General features: G+C 35.8%; 1 protein-coding gene across 6 annotated transcripts in view; it reads left to right on the top strand.

Moving 5' to 3' along the window:
- The window catches only part of LOC114349504 (AF4/FMR2 family member lilli), a 692,430-nt gene that overhangs the window by 445,225 nt on the left and 230,244 nt on the right, over positions 1–16,961 (top strand). For all 6 annotated transcript variants that reach the window (XM_050647824.1, XM_028299898.2, XM_028299899.2 and 3 more), the window contains one exon: positions 14,792–14,878. In XM_050647824.1, the coding sequence (XP_050503781.1) occupies positions 14,792–14,878 (87 nt within the window). The remainder of the gene's footprint in view (positions 1–14,791; positions 14,879–16,961) is intronic.

The raw sequence follows: 16,961 nt of genomic DNA, 5'->3' as shown, positions 1-16,961 counted from the left end.
TTTCATCTCATATGTCCCCGCTTTGTCGCAATAGACCAGGGCATTTAGCACAAAATAAATAAATTTTTAAATACAGCACATAGAGACTTGCAGTTTTTTGCATTATGTTCAGGATGACGTCAGGAAAAGAGTCTACTATTCAAAAGTGGGTGGAAATGCATAATTGCACTGTAAAGTGCATAAAATGCATCCAAAATTGCATAAATATAAAAATAAAGTCAAAATCAGTATACTAAGGAACAAAGTTTATTATTTGGGGGGTTTTTCGGTCTCTGAATATGATTACGCCATCAGAACTGATTCCCGGATCACCTGGTGCCCAAGGTCACGACAAGAGACGTCATCTTCTGGAGTTTTGATGGTTTTCGACATTAAATCGATGCAAACGGATTACTTACGGGTTTTAGGGGCCAATAAGTACTAATATGGCATTAGAATTGACCTACGGAGTACCTGGTGCCCAGGGTCGCTACTAAGACACGTCATATTCTGGAGTTTTTAGGGATACCGGCACTAAATTGATGCAACTGCACTATTCGGGGGGTTTTTGAGGTGGCTAAATACGAATATGCCATCAGAACAGATCTCTGGATCACCTGGTGCCCAAGGTCACTGCAAGGGGCGTCATCTTCTGGACTTTCGAGGAGTTTTGGTATTAAATTAATGCAAACGGATTACTTACGGGTTTATGGGTCGCTAAACACGAATATGCAATCAGAATTGAATTCCGGAGTACCTGGTGCCCAGGATCGCTGCTAAGGCAAGTAATCTTCTGGAGTTTCGAGTGTTTTCGGCATTAAATTGATGTAAACTGATTACTCACGGGTTTTTTGGGGTCGGTAAATACGAATATGATATCAGAACTGAACTACGGAGTACCTGGTGCCCAGGGTCGCTACTAGGGCACGTCATCTTCTGGGGATTCGAGGGTTTTCGGCATTTAATTGATGCAAATGGATTACTGGAGGATTATTGAGGTCGCTAAATACGACAATGCCGTCAGAACCGACTCCCTGTGCACTTGAAGCCCAAGGTAACTGCAAGGAACATCCTCTTCTGGAGTTTTAAGGGATTTTGGCATTCATTTGATAAAAATGGATTACTCAGGGGGTTTTTGTGGTGTTCGACACGAATGTGACATCAGAACAGACAACCGGATCACCTGGTGCCCAAGGTCACTGCAAGGGACGTCATCTTCTGGAGCTTCGAGGGATTTCGGTATTAAATTGATGCAAACGGATTACTTACGGGTTTTTGGGGTCGCTAAATACGAATATGCCATCATAATTGAACTTCGGAATACCTGGTGCCCAGGTAAATTAATGTAAACGAATTGTTCATGGGTTTTTGGGTTTACGGAATACGAACTCTACCATGTTGATCTATTTAATTTTTTTACATGAGTTTTATTATGCGTTGACATTATTAGTGGTTACCATAATCACTAGATACTCCAGAATTTCTCATGTAAGCCATATTCGTGTTCAACAACCCCAAAATCAAAAAGTAATCCATTTTTTATCAATTTAGTACCTAAAACTCTCGAAATTCCAAAAGATAACGTGTTTTAGGCACCAGGTGATTCGGTGTCTGTTCTGAGAGCGTTTTAGTGTTCAGGTACCTGAGAGACCCATGAGTAATCCGTTTTTATAAATTTAGTACCGAAAACACTCACAACTCCAGAAGATGACCTGCCTTAAGCACCAGATGCTGCGTGGGTTGGGTCTGATGGCATCTTAATATTCAGCAACCCCAAAAACTCAAGAGTAATCCGTTTGCACTAATTTAGTACCGAAAACTATCGAAACTACAGAAGATGGCGTGTCCTATGTATCAGGTGCTGTGATGTCTGTTCTGATGACGCAATCGTGTTCAACAACGCCAAAATCCGATTAGTAAATAATCGGTTTCCATCAATTGAATGCCGAAAACCCTCGTAAAAAAGAAGATGACCTACATTAGGCACCAGGTGCTCCGAGGGTGAGATCTGATGGCGTATTCGCGTTCAGCAACCCCAAAATGCATTGATTTAGTACCGAATACTCTCGAAGCTCCCGAAGATGACCTCCCTAGCAATAACCTAGGGCACCAGGTTCTCCGGGATTCAGTTCTGATGGCATATTCGTATTTAGCGATCTCAATAAGCCCTCAGTAATCCATTTGCATCAATTTAATGCCGAAATTTCTCGAAACTCCAGAAGATGACGTCCCTTACAGTAGCCTTGGGCACCAGGTGATCCTAAGGTCTAGCCTGATGGCATCTTCGTGTTTAACCACCTCAAAAACTCCCCGAGTGGTCCAGTTATATCAATTTAGTGCCGAAATCCCTCGAAACTCCAGAAGATGACGTGCCTTAGTAGCGACCCTGGGCACCAGGTACTTCGTAGGTCAATTCGGATATCATATTTGTATTTAGCGACCCCTAAAACTCCCGAGTAATCCGTTTGCATCGATTTAATGCCGAAAACCATCGAAACTCCAGAAGATGACGTCTCTTGCGTGACCTTGGGCACCAGGTGATCCTGGGATCAGTTCTGATGGCGTAATCGTATTCAGTGACTCCCAAAACCGACTATTTCGTAATCGTAATGTTACGTCACATAATTTGCGATAACTATAGCCCGGCTACTCCCGTGGGAAATGCTTAATAAGACGAAATTCAGCTAGATAAGAAGCTAGCAAGCCGGTAAAAGTTTAGAAAAGAAGTCGGTTAGTTGCTTGTTTGTTTGGGAGAAAATTGAAATTGAAAAAAGTTTTGCAATTACACAATGGCCAAAGTGTGTGAATATGAGTGGCCTGAGGTACGCGTTCTAGAGTTAATCTACGAAATTGAACAACTGCGTTACCTGTGGGATCCACGGAATAAAGACAAGAAAAATAGAAATAAAAAACGTGATGCTTTTCAAAATGTTGGCAGAGAAGTTTGAAGTGACTGCTGAAGAAATTACCAAGAAGTATTCAACTTTATTGCAATGTTATAGAAACTGTCGTCGGAAAATAAAGAACAGTACTGGGACAGGAACCGGAACCAGCGATGTTTATAAACCTTTCTTCTCCTTCTTCGTTTTGTTCTTCTTTTGCGCCATGATTACAAAAATAGCACTAGCTATTGCCACATCATCGTCACTCTCCATATTTTCAGTGCAGAAATATGTATAAATACATACAATTTAAAAATTATTATATCTGATGCTGGTGCTTACACTCAGTGAACTAATTTGAAACTGCGATGAATCAGGCCAGACATCGCGCATTACGAATCGCGAATCGTGCATAGTGTGTAGCGAGCTGATATCGAATTACTACGCACTACCACGAATCACGCATCGCGCATCACGAATCGCGAATCGTGCATAGTCTGTAGCCAGCTTTACCCACCAAAATCTATAAAAATCGTTTTAGCGGTTTTATCGTGTTTCCATACTTTCTCGCTACCCTGTATATCAGTGAAACATCCACACATCTACTTTTCTATTTTCTCTTGGTGACACCAGTCACCAACTTACGGATATTAAAAATCACAAGATGGTAACAGGTCGCCAAAAGCCGATGATCCACAAAGGATTTTCGAGCCAAAGGTGGTGGTGATGATGGTGATGATGATGATGATATTTTGATACTAGATAAGTTACTTATAAAAAGCGATAATATAAACATTGGATACATTGTGGTGTAATTACGAACAGTCTATAAACTTTTGAATGTTATCTTGAACCATTGAATCATCTTGAAAATGATCCCTCAATTTACACAACTCACGACACATACTAAGTACATTTATTGGTTCCTTGAATGAGTAAAAATGCCCAATAACTCCATAATGTAATGCCCTCCATAACAGCCGTCAATTTTTTAACGACTTTCGCCTTTCTGGGACAAGGTTTACATTCCTTCTAAATAATTTTAAGTGCCTGTTAAAAACTCATCCATGCATTCCGATATAAAACTTTTGTTATTTAAATCGAGGCGATTATTACGAGTTAAACGACGCCATAAATTTTACACATTTTTTATTTAACTTTGGTTCTGCCTTTCTGCGATAGATTTTTGAAGTTCTAGGTCTGAAGTTATTTGCTTCGTATGTATCAGTGCAAATAAAGTGTGAAAAATATATTGGTGATTTTGGTAAAAATATTTATTATAATTTTTGTGTCTTTAAAAAGCAAAAGTCTTCTTTAAAAAGAAAATTAAAAAGCAATCCTAATACTATTTGTACAATCTGTCAAAATTATTCATTTTGATATCAATTTTATTCTTGCCTTGTAGGTCTGGATCCCGCGTATGAAAAAAAGTTGATTAATAGCAAGCTGAAAATTTGTTAATAGCTTAAGGGTGTCTAGTCGGATAAACTTTAATATATGGGAACACTGGAACAGGGGCAGTTTTAATTGTGGAACAGGTTAAAAATTTGGAACGGCCACACCACGAAAGCGGCACATTTATTTTGTCCGACAGAACAGACTTAAACTCTCCGAACAGAGATTAAACTCTCTGGCAAAAATCAGACTGCTATTTATCACCTGTCATCATTCCTGGCATTTGAAATATTCTACATGTTCCACTCATTAAAACACCCATTTGGTGATAAATAGCAGTCTGATTCTTGCATGAGAGTTTAATCTCTGTTCGGAGAGTTTAAGTCTGTTCTGTCGGACAAAATACATGTGCCGTTTTCGTGGTATGACCCTTCCAAATTTTTAACCTGTTCCACAATTAAAACTTCCCCTGTTCCAGTGTTCCCATATATCAAAGTTTGTCCGACTAGACACCCTTAAGCTATTAACAAATTTTCAGCTTGTTATTAATCAACTTTTTTTTCATACGCGGGATCCAGACCTATTAACTTAAGTGTACCTATACGTTAAAAATTAATAAACTAGTTTTTTGTGTGACTTTTCTGCGTGAAAAATTTATTTTGTAAAAGTTGGAATTGATAAAGTAAGAAAATAAATAATGCCTTTTCTCTAACGTAAAATGAAGTCTGATAAAATATAATAAGACGTCTTTCGTGGGATCTTTTTGTTTAGAGTCGCCCACACAAAATTATTGAAGTTGTTTTGATGTTACTTTCTTTTTTAAAGATTCAAGATTTCAAGAAATGAGGTGAACAAAGGTTGAATCTAAAAAGTTATGTGAGTTCTTATGGATATTTTTAAAATGACGCAATACGTTTCCATGCGGATGGAAAATAACATTCTATTTTTGAAAACCCATATTTCTAATAAGTACTATGTATATAGGGTGAGACAGATAACTGGCCTATTAGAAATATCTCGAGAACTAAAGGCAACAGAATCATGAAAATTGGAATAAAGGGGTTTTGAAGGATGATTTATTAAATGAAAATATTTTACCGGAAGTTGCTTATAACTTCGTTTTTTAAAATGGGACACCCTGTATATTTTTACATTTTTGGATTCTCCTCAATATCTTCTTTCTTAAAATATGAGGTTTTGTAATATTACATAGGGTATTTTAAGAGATATTTACGTTTTTTTATATTAATTTCGTAGCAACATTCACACCCTGTAGAATTGTTATAGTTCGACATTAAAAACTCTGCTTACGTTCAAGTGATTTTTAATATAGTCTACTATTTTTAAGAATCATTAGTATAGCTAATTTTGAAATTTTAGTATACAGGGTTGGTCGAAATTCGGAATGAATATATTCTGAGTTTTCTTAAAAGGAATACCCTGTATTTTAGTATTGTAATGAAATGATATTTCATGGTACTTTTTTATTTTATAAGTACATATTCTCTATACCTAACTGCTTTAATTTGTGAGTTATTGGTGATTCAAGCTAAACATTAATTGCAACAAAAAATACACAAAATTTTATTAGGCTGGCCGTGAAAATACTGAATCACAAATAATTTTTCAGAAATAAATACATACCTATTAGTCCAGACTGATCCTTAAAATTACCAATAATGCTTTATCTATCAAAATACCTACGTAGTTAAGATTGTTGGTGCGATTAACAATTAAGTACAAATTAAAGCAGTTAGGTATAGGGAATAGTGATGTAACGAATATTCGTATTCGCATTCGCATTCGCGAATATTCGCATGTTTTTGCATATTCGCATTCGCATCCGCATTCGCAAAATTTGTGCGAATGTTTTGCGAATATGAAAACCAAAAAAGAAATAATTTTAAGATAATATATTTTAATAAAATCAAAATCTATTCACTTCTCATCTTTTTTTATTTATTAAGAAAAGTTAACTTAACCTCAAACATGCAGCTACTCTCAAATGGAAATATGCAGGACACAACAGCAGACAAAGAGACGAAAGATGGAATGGAGCGATAACTCAATGGAGACCTTGGGCCTACAAAAGAGAGAGGGACAGACCACAGGCGAGATGGTCGGATGACCTAAAAAGATACGCAGGGACCAGATCGACAGCATTAGTACTGAACCGAGAAGAGTGGAAAAATAAGGGGAGGCCTACGTTCAACTTTGGACAAATGAAGGGCAATAGATAGATAGAACTTAACCTTGTATCCTAATCACATTATCAGCCTTCACTTTTTTTTATTATTTGGTATTATGTAATAAAGCTTAAGATTCAGATTGATTTACACTAAATATCAATTCACTTTTCATTATAAATTTAGGAAACATTACAAAAATAAAACAAATTTAAAAAAATTGAACATTCGCATTCGCATCCGCATTCGCGAATGTCGGTAGCAGATATTCGCATTCGCATTCGTATTCGCGAATGTTCAAAAAATGATATTCGTTACATCACTAATAGGGAATGCTTAAGAAATAAAAAAGTACCACAAAATATCATTTCATTACAATACTAAAATACAGGGTGTGTTCCATTTAAGAAAACTCAGAAAATACTCATTCCGAGTTTCGACCAACCCTGTATACTAAAATTAAAAATTTAGCTATACTAATGATTCTTAACAATAGTAGACTATATTAAAAATCATTTGAACGTAAGTAGAGTTTTAGATGTCAAACTACTACAATTCTACAGGGTGTGAATGTTGCTACGAAATTAATAAAAAAACGTAATTATCTTTTAAAATACCCTGTATATCATTACAAAACCTCATATTTTAAGAAAGAAGACATCGAAGAGAATCCAAAAATGTGAAAATATACAGGGTGTCCCATTTAAAAAAACGAAGTTATAAGCAACTTTCGGTATAACCGGGAGTAACAAATAGATGAAAATATTTTCATTAAACAGATGACTCTTCAAAACCCTTTAATTCAAATTTTCATGATTCCGTTACCTTTAGTTCTCGAGATATTTCTAATAGGCCCTTTATTTGCCTCACCCATATTGTGATTTAAACGCAGCCCGATCGCCCATGCCATAAGCGCTACAATTAAAAAAAATATTTTATAATAAAACATGTCAAAATTCTTAACGGGAGCTGATGGAAAGAAGGTTTGAACTGGAATTTAGGCACTTCGTAATTTCAGTATAATATGTTTTTGCTTGTGTTTTTGAGCCTTCAAAATTGTCATTTCTATTTTTGTTTTCAGTTTTAATTTGTTTATACCTCAAAAACGACCAACTTTAGAGAAAAATTACAAGAGACCTTTTTCGTTCCGAATGGTCCAAAAAATGTAAAATATCTGCCCGGATCGAAAAAATTGATTTTTATGATTAAAAAGAATTATTTAAATAAATGTAGCAATAACTCCGAAATTATGGCATTTGGGTATGCATTACATAACAAATAATCAGTATTTCTTAAGGACTTCAAAACGCAAAAAATATACAGGGTGTTCCAGTTGAAATGAGAAATTTCAGAAAAACGGAAGATCTGACAACAATGTAAATTCCACCATAATATCGGCCGCATCACAAAACCCTTACTCGAGATGATTGAGGCGTTCCATATATAAAACTCACTCTGTATATCATTGCATTTAGTTAACCTTTAACTACCCGCGCACCAAGTTGTAACATAAGTACACGCGTGACGTACTTTATACACCACAAGAAAATACACTAAAACACATATACACGTTTAATTACACACGGTCTTGTTAATTTTTTTTTGAAAAAATACATTTAGTTGCTTTTTATAAACCTTATTCGGCATCAGCGAATGCTTGGAGTTCCTTCTCAGTGTCAATTGGGATTTCTAACTGGAATGTCATCGCTTGAAAAATAAAATTACTAATAAAAAATTTTTGAAATGTGATTTTTTACATGAGAAAAAGTATTATTTATAAAGAAAAATATATTTTGGGCCATAATGACTAAAAAAACAATTGAAAGATGTACTTATATTACTACAATCGTGACGTATTTTGTACACCACCGGAAACAACAAATAATAAACTGGTAATAACGATCTTCTCAGAACGCCGATTTTAACTAAACTAAAACCAATTGTAAAGCACATTCCAGTGATAGGTTAGATAGATAAACAAGGTCAAAAATTAAATTTTTAAACATGTTTGCAGTAGAATTCTTATATCTGGCGTACAAAATACGCCAGCGCGTGTAGTTAAAGGTTAATGATAATGTGTAAAGACGAACATTTAAAAAAAAAAAGAAAGAATAGTAAACGTGGGCTCATTTCAATAACGTTTTCATATCTCGACGGAATTATCTTCTCTAGCTCGAAAGCGTTTAGTTCGGCCCCGATAAAAGAGTCAATTTTCCTCGTTAAGTTTTAACAAGGCGCCGAGAAAAGTAAACACGGAAGTTCGGGAAAACGAGTAATTTTAGGGTTACTTTTCATATTTGGGCCATTATGTAAAATGCGGGTCATTAATCACTTTTTTCATCATGTTAAAAACCATGTTCAGAAGTATGTTAATGTGTTGATTTTAGGCGAGCTTTCGGGGTATATGTATACTAATATGTGTTTAACTGAATTTAACGGTCAAAGCGTATATTTATAGTGGGTGGAAGGGATAGAAGGTCAAAACTGAAACTTAAGCAAATGAATATTAATCAAATAATATTTGCCTTATATCCTGTACCATTTTTCAATAAATTTTATCTTGCGGGTGAATTACAGTTATCTATGCGCAACTTTCTGTCGTTTGAATCCGTAACTGGTGTTGAGGGGTCATGGGGACCCCACCTGATTTTTAAAATGCGAATTTAAAAATATGTGGTGGATTTTACAAATGTTCAAAATATCTCGATAAAAACTGGCTTATGGAAAAATTACTAAGAGGCAAAAACGTTTTAAAAACATTGTGTATAACTAATGGTACCACAATAGTAATTTAATTGGAACGTACACAAACATTTGGGGGTGTTTAAGGGAACACACCCACAAACGTGGGATCCGTCTGGATGTATTAAGAAAGAACCTTACGAATATGACACAACAGTAAGAATAAATAAGAAGATAATGCTCCACTTTTTCTCAAACTTGTTGTTATTGGGCAATAGCCACTCGAGCCCTGCGGGCTCTCGTGTCTCTTGTCAGACAAGTTTTCGAAAAATGGTCGCATTATTGTCAATTTATTCTCACTCTCTTGTGATATTAATGCCGATAATTTTTGATAATTTCCGGTCGTCAAGCATTACGTCAGATGCCCTTCGTTACTACGCAAAAATGAACATTCAGTGACATTAATGACAGTTAATGTTTTACAACTTGTCACAGAGAACACCAAGAAACAGGTTTAGCAAATATTCAGGTGAAAATATCAATAAAATATTAGTTAAAATGGTTTAGAAAGACTGTTTTATTCATGAAATAATCTTACCGAATTACTCTCGAGCTCTCAAATTATTGATTTGTTTTGCCCTCGTGACACTTTGACATAATTTCAGTCCCCTACGGGTCGTAAAATTAAAACTGTCAAAGTGTCAAAAAAATTTTAGAGCTCTCGTGTAATTACTACTTAGAATTCAAAAAAAAGCGGTTAAAACACAATAAAACAGCCAAAATTGAATACCTTGGTAACATCATGAGGAACAGTGAAAGATATGGGCGGCTGCAACTAATCTTGCAGGAAAAAGTAGAAGGAAAGCGAGGACCAGGAAGGCGAAGGATTTCCTTGCTGAAAAATCTACGTACGTGGTTCAACATAACAACCACAAATCTTTTCAGAGCAGCAGTGTGCAAAATACAGATTGCCATGATGGTCGCCAACATCCGAAACAGATAGGCACTACAAGAAGATTGGAACAAAATCTCCATAAAATTTTGGACAGGTTGTATATTACTTCACCCTACGTTATCTACATCTGAATCTTATGTTTGTGCGTCACAGTGTTGCCATAGTTTTTTTATTTCTTTCATAATTTCAATCAATGTTAAATGTACCTACCTACAAAAATAATAGAATAATTTTATAAGAATTTTTTAAGATTTATTATTATAAAAATAATTTATTATAATCATTCATCTGTTTGATTTATCTATTTATCTACTTCTTTATAACAATTTACATTATCTTTGATTTAAAAACATTTACACAGTTTATCTTCATTGATCTTTTTTATTTGATCAGTTGATCTTCTTTTTTATAACAATTTTAATTAACTTTGATTTAAAATGCCGCTTTTGAACTTTTTGTATTAAAAAACTTTACTTAATTGGTGTTTCAAAACTATTTTATAATGAAACTTTATATAAGGTGATAGTATGAAAAAATAGAGGATATGGCAACGGTGTTACATGTCAAGCTCGGATCCAATGCCACGTATAGTTCGTCCGATATAACTTTTCCCATGCGTCACGATTCATTTTCAAACAAATTAAGTCAAAACAAAGTGAAACGTACGCCGATGTGTGTAGTATATAGTATACAGTGTACAAAATGTATATACACATCGACGTTCGTTTCACTTATGTTTTGACTTAATTTGTTTTGAAAATGAATCATGACGCATGGGAAAAGTTATAGCGGACGAACAATAAATATTAGGGTCCACTAATACACAAGCTGTCCAAAATTTTTATGGGGTGCACAAACTTCACTGTTATTTTCTAAGATATTCCTGCCATAAGATAGCCACATGTCCATTTTCAACATAAAATCTCTAACAGTTTTCGATATATGTATTAAAAAAATCGATTTTCATGTAACTTCAAACGCTGTAACTTTTTTATATGCACATTAGTACTAAGGTAAGTTAGGTTCAACAGAACTATTTTTTATCCCAGAATATGTGATTTAATTTATGCCCCATCTTTTTGTTACAACCTGTATAAAAACAAACAAAACCCTAATGAGCTATATTGTGCCAGTCCCTCTCTGCTCCTACACCTACTCGATAACAACAAGTTCATTGTTGCTTAAAATAGGTTGTTACAGAGATACGCAGTTAACACTACCGAACAATACTGGGAATTTATCAACATAATATAGCTATCAAGCCATGACCAATTTTTATTCGAAAGTAGTCGAATCTATTTTAACCAATAATTGTTTAAGCCTCTGATATGTGGGAAATAAATTCCTATGATCGGAAATTACGATTTTCTAAAATGGAAATGGCCGCAAAATGCGACTATAGTAATTCATGGTTTTAGATAAACGCGAAACAATGTAGGAACAAAAGTTATTCTACGTTTAAAATAACAACAGTGTTCGAAAGTTGTTTTATGTGTGGCATTGCACATTTGTATGGCGAATAACACCAGATTTATCGAGAAAAATCAATTTCTTGTTATGGATTTGTATAAGTAAGTTTTAATAACTGTGTCGACTTTACATTTTAGAATTTTTCCTATGAGTCCTATGAGTGAAAATTGTTCCCACTTTGCAGAGGTGTAACCAGGATGATCCTAAGGGGGGGGAGTTACATCTACTTGAAGGTCTCTGGGGGGTATGGAATAATAATGGTGTTAAGCGTATATAGAGCACAAAGTACATCCAAAAGGGGGGTTATAACCCCCAAAACCACCCCCTGGTTACGCCTATGCCACTTTAGGTCTCGTTTTTGTTCTACCTAAAGAGGAAAACTGACAGAGCGTGTTGCGACATTATGAGTGAAATAAAAAAATGTAACAGAAAAAGATAAAAACTGAAGACGGGATTCAACCCAACGTGAAAAATATTAAAGGCAAGAAGAGATAGAGAAATTTCTGTCAAAATTTGGTATTTATGACCCTTAAAATAACACCAAATGCTAAAATTTATTAGCCTGTGGATAGTGTGGATGTCTTGTCAGCCGAGGGTACGATCAGTGGCGTGGTAATTTTATGGTCAAACTACGTTTTGTTCTAATTTTTATCATTGTGAGAATTAAAAAAACCAACTAATATTTTTATCTCCACCACAAGTCTAGGACGTTTCATCGCCGCCGTCTCGATGCCGCCAGTTCGATGCCGATGCCGGCCGATTCATCGCCAGTCAATTAATCGCTACCTGATATATTTCCGAATTTTCGACAGTTACAATTATTAGTTATTTTTAGTATTAATTAGGAATTCTAGGAAATGCGAGATATGACGGCGATGAAATGGACTGGCGATGAACCGGCGGCATCGAAACGGCCGGCGATGAACCGGCGGCATCGAAACGTCCCATTCCGTCCACCACTGAGGGCGGTCAACTTTTTGGTTGCCTGTATTCGTCGGGACATATTCGGGACATTTTATCACAAAGTAAATATTACTAATTTTACCGTCTTGTAGGGTACCTGCGTTCTCTTTCTTTTCCACTATTATATATATTACATCTCTCTTTGCCGACGTTTAAATTAGGACCCACTTGAAGCTCGCTTCAACACGCGCCTCGACCTCGTCGTGAGAATTGCCCATAACGATACTTCTTAATAGTAGCGTCGTGATTCTGAAATTTGTAAAATAGCTCAATTAAACCAGCTGGTGTACCAAGAAAAAATTGTCGTATATAATATCATAAGAGAGCAAATTTTAGTGGCAATATTTTCAACTGGTATGAAAAGTTGCCTGGAATTTTCGCGAATTAAATTTTGACAGTTAAATCACGAGACGTCAGTCGAGTGATTTTGTCAAAATTTCATAAGGGAAGTCAAAAGGCAACAAACTTGAATAAAACCAGAAGAAAATTTTGCCGGTAAATAATTTTCTCTTGAATGATATTCGACAAGACTATTTCACGAGACGAATAATCCACCATATCAACGAAGCTATATGTAGTAGTTTGTCCATTCTGTTCTACCAAAGCATGATTTTGTGTATTATTGACCTGTAGCATTTGGGAACTCGAAGATCCAGCTTCATTTGTTGTTCTGAGATTTTCAATCAACTTCTGGTGGTGGCTGGAATCCAGCTGCAGATATGGTTTTAGAGAGCTTGCATTTGAGTGACCCGTTAATTTAATTAACTCCTGTTCAGAAACACCTTGCTTGAACAAGGCTGACACTGCTGAAGATCGATGAGAATGGTTTGTTATTTTATGTTTTTTGTGTCTATTCCAATTTTTTCAGCTGACATTTTTGTCCACTTAGATACGGTGTTGATTCCAAGTGGACAGTTTTTGAACCAAGATCCATCCTTCCAGTTTAGGTGAACGGTAAGAAAGATTCTGTCTGATAAAATATTTGGTCCCCTTCTTCCATTAATTTCAAAAATAATCTAACTGGGCATAAACTTTCGCTTGATGAATTTCTTACCAGCCATTCGCTGCTTGCCAAACTTTTCGAACCACCTTGATTTGTTTGGGAAAAAATGCTGTTGTATTCAATTCGGCCCGTAAATTCTCCCATAACATCAAATTCCTTCTGGAAAAAGTGAATCTTGCAGTTTACGGCCTCATTGCTTCTCCAAGCAAGTTCAAATGAGCAAAGGTGGAAAAACTTTTTTTGTGTTCCATCGGGGCTTCCTCGTCGTAGCTTTGGATGATTTTTAATAGTTCTTTTTTCTTTTTTCTTGAACACTTTGAAGCTGCCTCCGCTTGGTATCTTTGGCCAACCTTGCACATTTGAAAGATATAACTGTGAAAGGGTCGATTTTTATGCAGTACTCTGTAAAATATTTTTCTTGTACCATTTTTGCTGTAGTATTCCACATTGACTTTACAGACGACTCTTTATAGTCTTCGCCATTGCCTTTTTTCATGTTAAAGGCATAATTATCGAGAATTTTTGCTAGTTCCGTTATGGTAGTACATCTTTCAAGCGTAAAGGTTCTCACCCGTAGGAACTTTGAAAATTGGGTCCAAATAGAGCTTCTGGACTTCTGCGTGTTCAATGGGACATTTTCCGAAACCAATTTTTTGATTTCTTCACCTGACTGGCATCCAAATCTTGATTTTTCGTCTGGATTCATTATATCTGTCCAAAATTGATTACGCCTCAATGACGTTTGTCAAACTGACAACAATAAAATTACCAGGCACCTTCTTGACGGATCTGTCATAATTTTGTCGCTGAGAAATCACGGGCAGGAAGGAGTTTTGTCAGTAGGAAACGTGGCGTTGCTATGACGTTTTATCAGTTAAAAATAGTCTAGTGAAATAGTCGCAAATATATTTACATAATGGAGAATCAATCATACGCCCCGAAAATATATAAAATAAGTGTGGTCATTGGTCTTACTAGCATAACTATTAAATTGTCTAATTTAATGCACCACATTGTAAACCAAAAAGTATTTACTCCTTGGATCAGAGGTCTTCATATCTTCTTCTTCCGAGTCGGTTGTCCGATACGTACATCGTGCAAGCTTGAAGTTTCTCCATCTTTCTCTATTTTCTGCAACTCTGAAGCAAAAGTTTAGTGCAAGCAAATAAACAAAACATTTAGTCGGTAACTACTGTCTAATCCATTATTTGTTTTTTAATTAATTTATGTATTTTATTGTCTAGAGCCTAAATCATAATATTTTTTTTTGTTTCAGAATTGTCAAGGAACTGCACCGGCTGGACCGAGGCAGACCTCACCTTCTGCAACACCAGCTCCTCATGACGTCGATAATATACTCAAGGTAAGTAACATACTGCAATGATTGTAACACTTATTTTATTTAGTTTTTATTTTAATTTATTTACATTTATGTTCAATTTATTTATACTAAACATTATTTACACTAAAACATAATTTATATATTATATCATACAAAATTTATCTCAAGACAATGGGTGCGTTCTGTCAAGCGGCTGACTGTCAGCAGAAATCGGCTAAGTGGTTGTATCCAGCGCAGAAAGGGAAAGCTTAGTAAATCTCTCAGCGGCTGACTTCCAGCGTTGTCGTCTGAAGGCTATCGGTTTACTCAGCTCTCTAGTCGCTGTGGTCGTCCGAACGCACCCAATAATACGCGCTTGTCAGACTTTTCGATACAATTTATAAACTCCTGACTTAAAAACACACAATTATTAATATGTATACGAAAAAATCTCAAAAGCAATGAAAGGGCAAAGATCTCGACTAAAGCCTGTTATATCAGATTTCAACGCCAAATTGAAAGTGAAAACTATAACAGATGAAAACAAATGAGGAAATCAGAAACGCCCATATAAGTATACTACCTTTCCAAGGTGGAAAAATGCGCACCTGAATGGGTCAAAAGAGCACGACTGAGGCCTGGCGCGGATACAGGGGGGTGGGGTCAACGGGTCCATGGACCCCCCTATTGTATATAGTCTATAAGTATTTTTTTATTATTTATTATTTTTTGCTGTTAACTTTAATCCATCAGTAGAACACTAAATTACACAACCGCTTCCAAAGGATTGAAAGAAGCCATAAAATCTAATAAAACACCCTTCTCTGAAAAATAATCTGCAGGCGCATTTGTTTGGGTACCGGTGGAACCATAAACAACCATTTGCATTTTAAAATATCACCAATGATGTTTTAAAATGCAAATACATTACACTGGGTATAAATTTTATCCTCATGAAAAGTCACGTTTCAAATTTGCCATACAATAAAGATATTACAATTTTTATTTTACTAGATAATCCATGCGTACCTACCCATTGATGGTAGAAAGGTTAATTTTTATGGTAAAGAACGACCAGTGAGATTAATAGTCGTGAATTGTCTATCAATCCTTTTGATACCGTAGGTATCTGGGATTATATAGTGTATTTTATTCTTAGAAGTGTGAGTCGTATGGCTAAATCTGGAAAATATAATATTCGTTGAGGTAAGTCTGACCCCCCCCCCCCCTATTATGAATTTCTAGATCCGCGCCGGACTGAGGCTGAATAAATCAACGAACATAGATGAATTTGAAATTTTAAGAGAGGTGCGACAGGGGTGTATTTTGTCTCCTTTGCTGTTCAACCTCTATGTGGAGAATGTCTTTGCAGAGGCACTTGAAGGCACTGACTGTGGTATAAAGGTCAACGGGTACCCAATAAATAACATTTCTTTACGCCGACGACACATGTTGATGACATCATGACAACATGATATGCAGTTGATGCTAAATAAAATAAATACCTTGAAGATAAATGCTGGAAAAACCAAATGCATGCCAATAAGAAAGAGCTCACTTTTCAGAGTATAACTGCAAGTAGTTAATGCTCCAATCGAGCAAGTGAAAACATTCAAATATGTACTTGGAAATGATGGTGAATGAGTAATGGTATCCTCAAGAAGAAATAAAATGTCGTACCGAACAAGCAAGACAAGCTTTTATTAAATTTAAACCGATACTTTGTCACTGCAATCTTTCCTTCAATCCCCGTTACAGAATGGTTAAGGGCTATGTATGATCCATATTATTATACGGCATGGGGACATAGATAGATGTTGGAAATACCTTCCATTAATAAGTTGGAGGCCTTCAAAATGTGGACCTTGCGGAGAATGTTCCGTATACCATGGAAAGATAGGGTGAAGAAGTCTTAAGAAGAGCAAATACTGAGAGAGAGAGTTGCTCAACTTAATCAAGGCACGAAAAATTTGATACCTGGCCATATCCTGAGAGGGGAAAAATACGCAATTCCTCAACTAATCATCCAAAGACAGATTGAGGGCAAGAGAGGAGTAGGTCGCAAACAGATGTCGTGGCTGCGGAATATAAAGCACTGGACAGGCATAACTAACACTAGCGAATT

The sequence above is a fragment of the Diabrotica virgifera genome, chromosome 3 (assembly GCF_917563875.1).
Source record: "Diabrotica virgifera virgifera chromosome 3, PGI_DIABVI_V3a".
Classification (NCBI taxonomy): Eukaryota; Metazoa; Arthropoda; class Insecta; order Coleoptera; family Chrysomelidae; genus Diabrotica; species Diabrotica virgifera.
Note: the sequence above shows the minus strand (reverse complement) of the source record. Positions and strands in the feature narration are given on the sequence as shown.